General features: G+C 43.6%; 1 protein-coding gene across 1 annotated transcript in view; it reads left to right on the forward strand.

Moving 5' to 3' along the window:
- LOC139274638 (anoctamin-7-like) overlaps positions 1-13,798 on the forward strand; it is a 126,625-nt gene that overhangs the window by 89,703 nt on the left and 23,124 nt on the right. The window contains exons 9-13 of the mRNA XM_070891316.1: positions 1,641-1,729; positions 4,534-4,649; positions 5,573-5,662; positions 6,908-7,060; positions 8,361-8,397. Of these exons, the coding sequence (XP_070747417.1) occupies positions 1,641-1,729; positions 4,534-4,649; positions 5,573-5,662; positions 6,908-7,060; positions 8,361-8,397 (485 nt within the window). The remainder of the gene's footprint in view (positions 1-1,640; positions 1,730-4,533; positions 4,650-5,572; positions 5,663-6,907; positions 7,061-8,360; positions 8,398-13,798) is intronic.

Raw genomic sequence — 13,798 nt, forward strand, 5'->3', positions numbered from 1 at the left:
CCCCTTAGCCATAAGGGCCACATCTAACTCCCTCTTGAATATATCCAACGAACTGGACTCAACAACTTTCTGTGGTAGAGAATTCCACAGGTTCACCACACTCTGGGTGAAAAAGTTTCTCCTCATCTCGGTCCTAAACGGCTTACTCCTTATCCTTAGACTGTGACCCCTGGTTCTGGACTTCCCCAACATTGGGAACATTCTGCCTGCATCTAACCTGTCCAATCCCGTCAGAATTTTACATGTTTCTATGAGATCCCCTCTCATTCTTCTAAATTCCAGTGAATATAAGCCTAGCCAATCCAGTCTTTCTTCATATGTCAGTCCTGCCATCCCGGAAATTAGTCTGGTGAATCTACGCTGTACTCCCTCAATAGCAAGCACGTCCTTCCTCAGATTAGGAGACCAAAACTGCACACAATACTCAAGGTGTGGTCTCACCAAGGCCCTGTACAACTGCAGTAAGACCTCCCTGCTCCTATACTCAAATCCTCTCGCTATGAAGGCCAACATGCCACTTGCTTTCTTAACTGCCTGCTGTACCTGCATACCTACCTTCAGTGACTGATGTACCATGACACCCAGATCTCGTTGCACCTCCCCTTTCACTAATCTGTCACCATTCAGATAATAATCTGCCTTCCTGTTTTTGCCACCAAAGTGGATAACCTCACATTTATCCACATTATACTGCATCTGCCATGCATTTATCCATTCACCTAAACTGTCCAAGTCACCCTGCAGCCTCTTAGCATCCTCCTCACAGCTCACACTGCCATCCAGCATAGTGTCATCTGCAAACTTGGAGATATTACATTCAATTCCTTCATCTAAATCATTAATGTATATTGTAAATAGCTGGGGTCTCAGCACTGAACCTTGCGCCAACTCACTATTCACTGCCTGCCATTCTGAAAAGGACCCGTTTATTCCCACTCTTTGCTTCCTGTCTGCCAACCAGTTCTCTATCCACGTCAATACATTACCCCCAATACCATGTGCCTTAATTTTGCACACTAATCTCTTGTGTGGGACCTTGTCAAAAGCCTTTTGAAAGTCCAAATACACCACATCCACTGGTTCTCCCTTATCCACTCGACTAGTTACATCCTCAAAAAACTCTAGAAGATTTGTCAAGCATGATTTCCATTTCATAAATCCATGCTGACTTGGAACAACCTTGTCACTGCTTCCCAAATGCGCTGCTTTTTAATCTTTAATAATTGATTCAAGCATTTTCCCCACCACCGATGTCAGGCTAACCAGTCTATAATTCTATGTTTTCTCTCTCCTTTTTTAAAAAGTGGGGTTACATTAGCTACCCTCCAATCCATAGGTACTGATCCAGAGTCCATGGAATTTTGGAAAATGACCACCAATGCATCTACTATTTCTCGGGCCACTTCCTTAAGTACTCTGAGATGCAGACTATCAGGCCCTGGAGATTTATCAACCTTCAGTCCCATCAGTCTCTGAATTACCCAAGGAGGGTAATTATTCTTTTTACTCACTGCTACACAATATATATTCACAACCAGAGGTCAATGAAACAAATAAAATAGAATATTTTAAATGTGCCAATTGCTTTTGTTTTGTTGGAATTTTTATTGTTTCTCGCACTGATTCTGTTTTCCTCATAGAGTCCCTTTAGATGATATCTTTAATGTAATCAAGTCTTCCTTTGACAATGCTGCTACACCATTATTTGGACTATTCATTTGTCTATGGGGTAAGGATCCTCTGAACACTACAATACTGTATAGTAGTTGGGAGAAAATAAGGTGATCACAAATCACATCTGCAGGAAAAGGAAAATATAATTTGAAGTATTTATGCATTACATAAACTCTATCTGTGGGGGACAGTAAATTCCACTGAAATGCACATTGTTCTTGCCAGCTAATCGCAGCTGTATCTTTCATCAAGCTGCATTTGAAATCAATGTGTTCAGTGAGTGAATTTTTACAGGTATGATTGACGCAAAATCAGTTACTGTTTTTTCCCCCTTAAATAGGATATAAGTGGATGTGAAATATGTTACCTTGGTGGGACAATGGTGCAGATGCAACTAGGATCGGTGTGCTTAGTTGAGTGAATACCCTCAGAAGCTTTCAAAATCTGTGAACTTAAACAGGATGACCCAGAATCTCCACAGCAGTTCTGGTCTCCTGCTGTAACTCCAGCAGGGGAACTGGTGGAACCCACAGTAAAATGTGATAAATGGTGGTTTCCCTGGCAGTTCTGCTTGCCTGCTAGTAGTTACTGTGGGAGACCAATGGAACCTCGTGCAGAATTGTAGCCCCACTGTGTTTTAAGTTAGTGTTTAGTTAACCAGAATATTTAACATTGAATTAATTAATCTAAAAACAAGTATTTGATCAGAATGTACACTTAATAGATATTTTGGAGAAAGATATGTGATTCACAATGACATGATAGAAAAAGTGATAATTATTCTAGATTCTTCCCACAATTTTCTCTCCTGACTATGCTAATGCTTGCTAGTGGTTTCATTTCAAAGGCACTCCCACCTGGAGAACCTCATCCCAAGTGATCATTCTTCACTTGTGACAGTGAATGTTGACAAGCTATTTAAATGGGGGGGAGGGGAGGCAGGCCAAGCCTAGTCTGGTTCTCCCTCAATGTTCACCAATGCGTTCTGTCCAGGAGAGGACACTGGCTAAGCTAATAGGAGCAGGAAGCATCCACTAATTTTTCTCCTTTGTAACTCAGGGCCAATTGTAACATCTCTATCACTGAATCCAGCTGAGATGAACTAGCTCTTTTTTTAAATGCTGCATTTTCTAACCATTTGTTACAATTCAGACTTTCACCCAGCACTTATAACAAAAAAACATTTCCGATAAACAGACCATATCTCCTATGAAATGAAACTTGCACCCTTATGTGTGACATTAATGGAATAGTGTGCAACAAGACTAAGGGCTAGAAATTGCCCCTCGACTCGATTGGGGAACGATAACCTTCTGGGGCCGGGACTTCCCAAGAGCGGCCAACAAATAAAGATGGCGGCCTGGGGTGCTAAAGACCTCCCCTTTAAGGGGCGTCCCGACGGAGGATGTCCGGCAGCTTTGTGACCCGCAAAGTTGGCGTTGCCATCCATCCACACCACCCCCACAGGGTCGGCGGGGGCGGTGAGGGGTCGGTGCGTAAGGCGATGATGTCATCACCGGTTGTGCACTGGCCCGGGGCTCTAGTCAGGGGGCACGCCGCTGCCGGGACAGCACCCCTCAAACCTACAGGTCAATTTCTTGGGAGCCAATAGCGGCCCCCTCCCCCGGGCAAAAAACGCCATTGCGCCCGTTAGCACCCCCCAGAGGCGCTAACAGGCCTATAAAAAGGGGCAATTTCATCCCCTAACAGTCAGCCCATTTCATAAGTTGAACACCCTCTGCATAAAGTAGTTGAGCCCATGCCCTCTGCTTCTGGAGTTTATGGCAATCTTAAAAAATATTGTCAGAGTTTAATTTTAAGAATCACGAGTAATTGAATAATATCTCCTCTGTGTCTTTCCTATTCAGTGTAAACAATGTCAGGCTGTTCAATCTCTCTTCATATCTCAGATGCCTTAAGCTAGGTGACAGTTTCTGCATTGCCTTAAATGCCAAGATATCCTTGCTGTAGTATGGAGGTGACAAAAATTGTACATAGTATTCCAAGTGTGTTCATACCATTGTCTTGCACAGATTCATTATCATCTCCTGGGATTAGTGCTTATCCATCTGGCTATACATTCCAAGATCCAATCAGTGTTTCTTACTTCTGACACACTGGTGGTTTCAGTGAACTACCACCCAACAACCCCAGAATCTTCCTGTAGCCCAAAGCCATTTAGTTTATATTCCCACCGTTTATTTCCCTTCCTTAGTCTTGTTACCTTATATTTAGCCACATTGAATGGCATTTTACACTCATAGCCCACCTTCCCAACCTATCCAGATTCCTTTGTATTTGATTTGCCTGCTCCCTGATGTTTTGATCTCCCCCCCCACCCCCGCCGACCCCCATTTGGTTTAAACTGTAAATTTAGACTGTTTTGCTTCTATACAGCTCCAAATTGCTGGTAACTTCCCCAGAGGTCAATTAGACACAGCAAACCAAAGTCAATTTTAAAATGCATTGTTTTATCTAAAGTCATACAAAAACTATGTAACATTTGAGGCATGACATGGCTCTGTTTCCATCATACCCTGTACTGTTGTTCTCTCTGTGACAAGCAGAGAATAAGCAGGCAACTTGCTCCCAAGCACCTGCCAATACTACTCATGGGGCATCCACTGGAATGTGTGCAAGAGCAATGCAAGTTGGCTGGTCCTCATATTTTTGCCTATTCTCCATTCTTCACTTTTCCTTGATACCCCGACAGAGATTAGGAAGAATGTGTGGACAATCGTGGGCTTGAACATCTTTATTCTACCGTTTAATAGACTGTGCACTTCTACATAGTGCATTACACTATAGTTGTTTGTAAAATTCTAAGCTGGATGAGTAAAGACATGTTTTCATTTCCAGGGACGATATTTTTGGAAACGTGGAAAAGGAGAAATACAGAACTAGTGTACGAGTGGGATGTTGAAAATTATGAAAATGATGAACTAGTCAGGCCTGAATTTTATGGAACAGAACCGGTGTGTATTTCATTTATATATATGTGTAATATGTGAATATGTGATGGAAAATGGTGATATCCTTTGGAATTATCTACTGAATGACGTTAGGTGCTTAACACATCAGCTCAAAGGCTGCATGAGGAATAACTCACTGGAGGCCACAGAGAGAAAGGTGACAAACGAGGAGATGAAAAGTGGAGAGTGGGAAAGTAGGCAGTCCAAAAGCAAAGTTTGTGAATAGTGGACAGAACAAGGGCAAGTGTGACAGTACGTGCCAGTGACCATAGAAGATAAATAGCAAGTAACAGAGTTGGCAGAAAGAATGATGGCAAGTGAATGAGAGATGGATTGTGGACAGCACGGGTAGTAGTGGATTGCTGGGTCTTTATGGAACCCACCTAATTTTTATTTTTTAAAGGGCTAAATTATCACCAAGGCGGTGAAGACGAAAATCACCATGACAAATATCTCGCTTCAAAATCTGTTTTCAGAATAATAATTTATTGGACATACAAAAAAATTAGATCAGATACGCTAAATATTCAGGATAAAAAAAATTGAAAGGAGGAGCAAAAGGTTCAGTCTATACAGGTATCATTAAGAGCAAATACAGTAAATGCTGGAAGCACTCAGCAGGTCAGGCAACATCTGTGGAGAAAACATTTGGAGTGTGGAAATTTGTCAAAATCCACATTGTCTTTGTTCTCTCTACAGATGCTGCCTGGCCTGCTGAATATTTCCAGCATTTTCTGTTTTTGATTTTTGTTTTTAAAATTCAGAGGCAATTAGCAGTGTTTAGTTTTTCACTTGTGTTTCTTACTGAAGCTGCTGTCCCTCAGTGCTATCTACACTGCCTCCCTTGTGAAAATAAACAAACTTGCCTGTCGGTGTGTAAAATGAGCATCTTCTCTGACTTGTCCTAATATTCATTAATTTTGTAGGATCCAATCACGGGTGAACCTGAAGCTGTCTACTCAGTCTCCAGACAACGGCTGAAATTGATGCTTTCCCTTTCAGTAGGGATTGTAATGGTAAGCAGTTGATTTGAAAGAGAAGATATATTTCTTTTTCTTTTCAATCTCTCCTTTCTCTTGATTTTACTCTTCAAAATGTGACTTTACCCTGCTTCAAACTCCCCAGCCCACCTAGAAATCTGAAAGATAAGACCGTCGGGACTGTGGATATCACCGCTGCTATTAATGTTACTGTAAGACTGACTTCTGCCAGTGAGGAATAGTCAGTCAGGGAGTATAGTCAGTTAGTTATATTTTATCATAAAAGAGATGGATTTCTCTGACTCCATAAATTGCAGTACTGAGGGAGTGCTGCATTGTCAAAGGCGCCATGTTTGAGATGAGGTAATAAGCCAAGGCCCTCTCTGTCTGTTCCAGTATTTGAGAAGAAATAGACATTGTGGAAAGAATTCAGTAAAGGGCAGCAAACTGAGCTATGAAGGGAAGCCATCAATCAAAGCAGGGGCTGGGACCGGAGGCATGAGCTGGCAAACTATGTAACACTGTTAACAGGGTGATGAGGCAAACTATTTTAAACGGGAGCCGTGGTGGAGGGGATTGAGCAGTCTGGCAAGATCTCTAGGCAGTGGGGTATTAACTGGGGAAGCAAAAATCTCTGGCCTAGAAATTTGACTGCACAGCACCCATTTTTCGAGTGCTAATCGGCCCCTTAAGCCTCTAATATGGTGGGCAGGAAGTGCATACTCCTTATGAGCTAAAGGTTCGCCACCCGCCATATTGGTGTAGGCAAAAAAATAGGTATCCAGGGCAATGTTCCCTTTAAGCTGTGCGGCCATGTGGCCGCACCGTGCTCTACAGCTCCCACACAGCCAGCTCACTGGCTTTTAAATAGGAAGAACCATGCATGCGTGGTATTTTGAATGGGCCATGCAGCCCCTTAAAGTGACCAATCACCCAAAAAAAATTAAAAAGTGCATTGATCCAGAGCCCTCGCCTGACACAGTATTCAAAATTTACGTATTCAAATAATGCCTATATGAAGCTTCCTCTGCAATATTGGGTTGCCCTAAATGTTGACCATATTCTCCAACTTAGCATGTGAAATGCCAATAGAGATCAACGGGTATGGTTAAATTCTAGTGGCTTATAATTACCGGTATCTTGCAGGAGTTCAATTATGTATACATATGTTGTGCATCTATATATCTGAGCTGAACTCAATTTTGAACTCAAGTAATAAAAATGGATGATATAATTATATCAGTTACAAAAACACAGTTTTCTTTTTTGCATTATATATAGGTGGGCTGTGTGTTCATCAGTGTCTTGGCAGTGGTAATTTATAAAACCTGGGCCAGACTTCGAGTGACGACCGCTAACTCATTTGAGAGCTTTCTCTTAACTACTTTGGTTAGCTCATTACTCAATGCGTTGTCCATTACAGTCCTGAGAAAAGTAAGTTTATTGGTTATTATGTTTGATAAGGCTGATCTAATGCTTCAATAGAAGCAACCTGACTCCTGATAATTAACAAATAGCTTTGCATAAAATCACAAAACTTTGTATGGTGTGAAAACTGAGTAAGATCTGTAACTGTGCCAAATTTCAGTCACATCTTTGCTGTTGCTTGTTATTTGACCATATTTACGAATTAAATTCAAATCTCAAAAATGTCTAGATTGTTACTTGTAAAGCCTGAGTTGAAGTTTTCAAGATCTATCTGTGTCATTTGGGGAATGGGTTACAAAGGCAAAGTCACGCTTATGTTTATTAAAACAGATGCCAGAAAATCTTTCTTCTATTGCAAACAGTAGTGATACGAAATCCTGCTACGTAAGACACTTTAATCTGTTCAAAATCATGAAGGGTTTTGACAGAGCAAGTAAGGAGAAACTGTTTCCAGTGGCAGAAGGGTCAGTAACCAGAGGCCACAGATCTAAGGTAATCGGCACAACAACCAGAGGCAACACGAGGAAAAGAAAATAATGCAGCGGGTTGTTGTGATCTGGAATGCACTGTCTGAAAGAGTGGTGGAAGCAGATTCAATAATGCCTTACAAACAGCTGCAAAAGTCCTGGATTCCTGAGGAGACCACTTGACCGGTGGCCTTAAAGGAATAGGCCAGGTTATCAGCCAAGAATCACAACTAACTTTTTTCCATAAAAATTAATCTTTTGGTACAGTTTCCATTCCTCAAGGATATTAAAGCTAAATTTGCTACTTTTTATTTATGTCTGTAAGTCAGTATTTGTCAAAAAGAGAAATGTATTTTTCTACTTTTTGCACCTAGTTTTAGCATCAAGCACACCCAGGTCAGGTGTAGCTGCAGAATAAAATTCACTGCACCCTGCCATAAAGAGTACTCCCTACAATTCTGATGTAAGATATTTTATTTCCCACAACAACTATCCTTGCCACTATCAAATTATAAGCACCTTTATGCTGCTGACTCACACTCATACACAGGAACTGGACACAGACTGCTGAAACTGTCATCATTTTAGCCACTAGAGAATGATAACTTTTATTATATCAGATATACTGGGCCTCAAACTCAGATCTCTGAGGTGAAAAAGCGGTGTATCATTCAACCATACCGCATAGACCCGCTGCCAGGGTTTGTGTATTAATCTCCTCAATGCTCTTTGATATTTTAATTTTAATAATCTGAAATGACCCTTTAATGGGATAAAACTTCAATGTTCTAGTATGTAAAATATATTAAAGAATTTGACAATTGTTATTTTAATTTTAGGTGTACAAGATAATCGCAGTTAAAATGACTGACTGGGGTAAGTAGTTATATATTTTTACTGTTCAAGTGTTTTAACACTGGTCTGCTGTCCATGGGACATAATGTTATCTATAAATGTTAATATTATTCAAATAACGGGGAGCGAAATAGAGCCCAGCACAAATCCAGAGGACAATGTAAAGGTCGAAGGAATGTGAAAAGGATGCACATCCCTATGAAGAAAACTAGCAAAGCCAATGTTATAGTGGCTGAATAAGGGAATCATAAATAATTTAAAGACTATTGGCGTGTTAACATTAGTGTGGCTGTATGTCAGTACTCACAGTGTGAGTTTACCCAATAATATTAACACTAACTGACACCAGAAGACAAAAAAAAAGAAAGACCTACATGTATATAGCACCTTTCACAACCACCAGATGTCTCAAAGCGCTTTACAGCGAATGAAGTACTTTTGGAATGCAGTCACTGTTGTAATGTGGGAAATGCAGCAGCCAATTTGCTCACAGCAACTCCCACAAACAGCAATGTGATAATGACCAGATAAACCGTTTTTGTTATGTTGGTTGAGGGATAAATATTGGCCAGGACACCGGGGATAATTCCCCTGCTCTTCTTCGAAATAGTGCCATGGGATCTTTTACGTTCACCTGAGAGTGCAGGCGGGACCTCAGTTTAACATCTCATCCAAAAAACGGCACTGGCGTGTCAGCCTAGATTATGTGCTTAAGTACCTGGAATGGGACTTGAATCCACAAACTTCTGACTCATGCGAGTGTGCTTCACACTGAGCCACAGCTGACACTAATGTAATCACTAAGATGATGCTAATCGTGGAGGCCCTGACCTGCGTGAGAACACCAGCGGCAGGTCGGGGCCATAAAAGGAGTGTTGAGCGGAGGCCCTGGGAGCAGCGTGAAGGCATATCACTTCAGGGAGCAACACGGGCTGCGACGTCAGAGAAGAGTGATGTCATCAAGGTCCAGGTTGGTAATTGGAGCGTGGAGAGATACAGCAGGAGCGGCGAGGTCGAGGCGAAGGAGCAGCGAGGGACAGTGGAGGGACGTGATCGGGGCCCAGAAGCGGCGTGAGTTCAGGGCCAGGGGCCCAGGGGCAGCACGGGCCAGCCCACACCGCGATATGTGTGCGCGCTAAGTCCATGCAGCAGAGCAGGTCTCCAGTCGTCTTGGGTAATCCTTGCCACTGGACCAAGACCTAGCTCTGTCAAGCCCGTGTGGTGGCTGGTGTGCAACGGCCACCACACGTTAAAAAAATCCACGCACAGGCATCTTCCACCCCTCAGGATGTAGCTCAGGACCTGGAATTTTAGGTCCTTCATTGGAACACCTGTGAACTTAATCCTTTTTTGGCATGGAAGCAAATCATCCTCGTTTCGAGGGACTGCCTATGATGATGATGACTAATGTTTAGAAAGAAGAAAGGAACTTGCATTTATATAGCAGCTAAACACACATCCTTGGGATGTCCCAAAGCACTTTGCTATTGTCATGTATGTACTTTTGGCGTTAGATGGCGTTACTGTTGGAGGCCTTTGGGCTGCACGCACATGTGTGCAGCCTAAGTATAAAAGGCCAGCCATTTTGTATATTAGTCACTTTGGGGCCTTAATAAAGCAGAGCCAAGGTCATACCTCTTGGAGTTAAACAGTACTCAGTCGAACAGTTATTGCATACACAACATTTGGCGACGAGGCAAGAACCTTTGCATGCAAAAATGAGCGCAATTGGATTGTTGGAGCGATTCGTGGAAGGAGAAGATTGGGCAGACTTTGTGAGCCGTTTGAGCTAGTTCTTCGTGGCCAACAAAATGGAGGAGGTCGGCGACACAGATCGGCGCCGGGCGGGGTTCCTCATGGGTTGCGGACCAAAAATTCATGTTCTGATAAAGAATCTACTCCTGCCTGTGAGTCCAACAGAGAAGACGTATGAAGAATTGTGTACACTGGTACAGGACCACCTTAAGCCAGACGAAGGCATCATCATCTCGAGATACAGATGTTACACGCATGTTCGCTCAGAGGGCCAGAATGCGGCAGAATTTGTTGCCGACCTGAGACGTCTAGCGGGACCGTGTAAATTCGGGGCTGTGTTGGCAGACATGCTGCGGGACTTCTTTGTAATCAGCATGAACCACGAGGTGATCCTGTGTAAACTACTGGCGGTGGAGACATTGGACTTGAATAGGGCCATCACGATCGCTTAGTCATGCATGACAATGGATCGAAGTCTAAAGCAGATATCAGTGAAAAATCGAAATTCGGCAAGTACTATAAATATGATTGATTCGGCGTTTGGCACAGCAGCACATGGCAGGGCCTACCCAACTGCGTACGCGAAACCTGTGGCTGCCCAAAGTCCGCCAGCAGGAATGCATCCGATTTCTCCGTGTTGGCGTTGTGGGGGAAATCACTAGCAGCAGCAGTGCCAATTTAAGCAATATAGTTGCAAAGGCTGTCTGAGAGTGGGGCATCTCCAGCACAAGTGTCCGCAGATGAGCAAGCGTGCTGTGACACACCACGTGGAGGATGTGAGTCAGACTAGCGCGGATCCAGATACGCAATCCGAGATACCAGAGGAGGAAGTGTATGGACGGTACTCGTTCCTAACTAAGAGCAAACCGATAATGATCAACGTGAAATTTAATGGGGTGTCGGTATTGATGGAACTGGACACAGGGGCGAGTCAATCGATAATGAGCCAGAGGGCATTCGACAAGCTGTGGGATACTAAGGCTGTGAGGCCCAAGCTGAGTCCAGTCAATGCCAAGTCGCACACGTACACCGAAGAACTCATAACAGTGATTGGCATTGCCACGATTAAAGTGTCGTATGACGGTGCGGTTCACGAGTTACTGCTATGGATTGTCCCAGGCAATGGCCCAATGCTGTTCGGCAGGAACTGGCTTGAAAAAATCAGATGCGATTGGAACAACATCAAGGCATTGTCGTCGGAGAAAGATACATGTGCCCAAGTACTGAGCAAGTTCCCCTCGCTGTTCGAACCAGGCATCGGCAACTTCACAGGAGCCAAGGTGCAGATCCACGTGGACTCGGATGCAAGACGCGTCCATCATAAAGCTCGGGCAGTTCAATATATGAAATCGAACTGGACAGACTCCAGCGTGAAGGGATCATATCACCGGTTGAATTTAATGAATGGGCCAGCCCCATTGTTCCTGTGCTGAAAAGTGATGGCACAGTCAGAATCTGTGGAGACTACAAGACTACGATCAACAGGGTTTCGAAACAGGATCAGTACCCATTACCGAAGGCTGATGTCTTATTTGCAACGCTAGCCAGGGGGAAGTCGTTCACCAAACTGGACTTGACGTCGGACTACATAACATAGGAGTTGGTCGAGACGTCGAAGAGGCTTACGTGCATTAACACGCATAAAGGACTGTTTATTTATCACAGGTGCCCTTTTGGAATTCGCTCAGCTGCAGCAATATTTCAGAGGAATGTGGAGAGTCTACTGAAGTCCGTTCCCAGAACCGTTGTGTTCCAAGATGACATCCTGATCATAGGTCGTGACTCCGAGGAACATCTGAACAACCTGGAAGAAGTTCTACATCGTCTGGACAAAGTGGGACTCAGACTGAAACGCTCGAAATGCGTCTTCATGGCACTAGAGGTCGAATTCCTGGGGAGGAAAATTGCTGCTGACGGCATCAGGCCCACGGACGCAAAAACCAAGGCCATCAAGAATGCACCCAAGCCGCAGAATGTGACAGAGCTGCGTTCGTTCCTGGATCTATTCAACTATTTTGGTAACTTCCTACCTAAGTTGAGCACCTTATTAGAACCACTGCACATGCTGCTAAGAAAAGGCGACAACTGGGTGTGGGGTGCATCTCAAGACAGAGCTTTTGAGAAAGCCACTAATCTGCTTTGCTCTAACAAGCTGCTGGTACATTATGACCCATGTAAATGTTTAGTATTGACCTGTGATGCTTCATCATATGGAATTAGTTGCATACTGCAACAAGCTAATGAGTCGGGTAAACTTCAACCAGTCGCGTATGTTTCAAAAATTTTGTGTAAAGCGGAAAGAGCCTACAGCATGGTAGAGAAAGAAACACTAGCCTGTGTGTATGGGGTTAAAAAGATGCATCAGTATCTGCTTGGACTTCGGTTTGAACTGGAGACAGATCACAAGCCGCTCATTTCACTGTTCTCTGAAAACAAAGGTATCAATACCAATGCTTCATCCCTCATCCAGGGGTGGGCGCTGACATTATCCGCTTATGATTATGTAATTCGCCATAGACCTGGCACCGAGAATTATGCCGATGCTTTGAGCCTTCTGCCGTTGCCCACACCGGAGTGGGAAACACCACAACCAGCGGACCTATTGTTAGTTATGGATGCTTTTGAGAGTGAAGAAACTACTGTCACGGCTCAACAAGTTAAGATCTGGACCAGCCAGGACCCAATTTTATCGGTGGTGAAGAGTTGCATCCTCAAATGTGATTGGTCCGCCATACCCAAGCAAATGTGCGAGGAGACCAAACCTTACATTCGTCGCAAAGACGAACTGTCTATTCAGTCGGATTGTATACTGTGGGGCAATCGTGTTGTTATGTCCAAGAAAGGGAGAGGGAAATTTGTATGTGAGCTACATAGCACACATCCCGGCATTGTAATGATGAAAGCCCTCGCCAGATCTTATATATAGTGGCTGGGAATTGAGTCTGAGCTAGATCATGTGTGCATCAGTGCAACACTTGCATGCAGCTCAGCAAAGCACCAGCGGAATCGCCACTGAGTCTGTGGTCCTGGCCGTCCAAACCATGGTCCAGGATTCACATAGACTTTGCAAGTCCCTTTCTGGGAAGATTTTTTTAGTTGTGGTGGATGCATATTCGAAGTGAATCGAGTGTATAATCATGTCATCCAGCACATCCACAGCTACCATTGAGAATCTCAGTGTCATGTTCGCGACACATGGTCTGCCTGACATCGTTGTTAGCAACAAGGGATCGTGCTTCACCAATCAGGAGTTTCAAGAGTTCATGAAACTGAATGGTATCAAACATGTAAGGTCAGCACCATTCAAACCTGCATCCAATGGGCAAGCAAAACATTCTGTCCAAATCATAAAGCAGAGTATGAAGCGAGTAACCCAAAGGTCACTGCAGGCCCGCCTGTCATGCATACTGCTGAGTTACAAGACAAGATCACACATGCTTATCGGGATCTTGCCTGCTGAACTAATGATGAAGAGAGGTCTTAAGACCAAGCTATCTCTTGTACACCCTGACTTGATAATCATGTTGAATATAGAAGACAAAGTCAGCAAGGGTATCATGATCGCGCAGCTGTGTCACGCGATATTTCTGTAAATGATCCTGTATATGTTCTGAATTATAGTCAGGGTCCCAAATGGATCGTTGGTACTGTCATGGCCAAGGAGGGC

Source organism: Pristiophorus japonicus, chromosome 10 (assembly GCF_044704955.1).
Source record: "Pristiophorus japonicus isolate sPriJap1 chromosome 10, sPriJap1.hap1, whole genome shotgun sequence".
Lineage (NCBI taxonomy): Eukaryota > Metazoa > Chordata > Chondrichthyes > Pristiophoridae > Pristiophorus > Pristiophorus japonicus.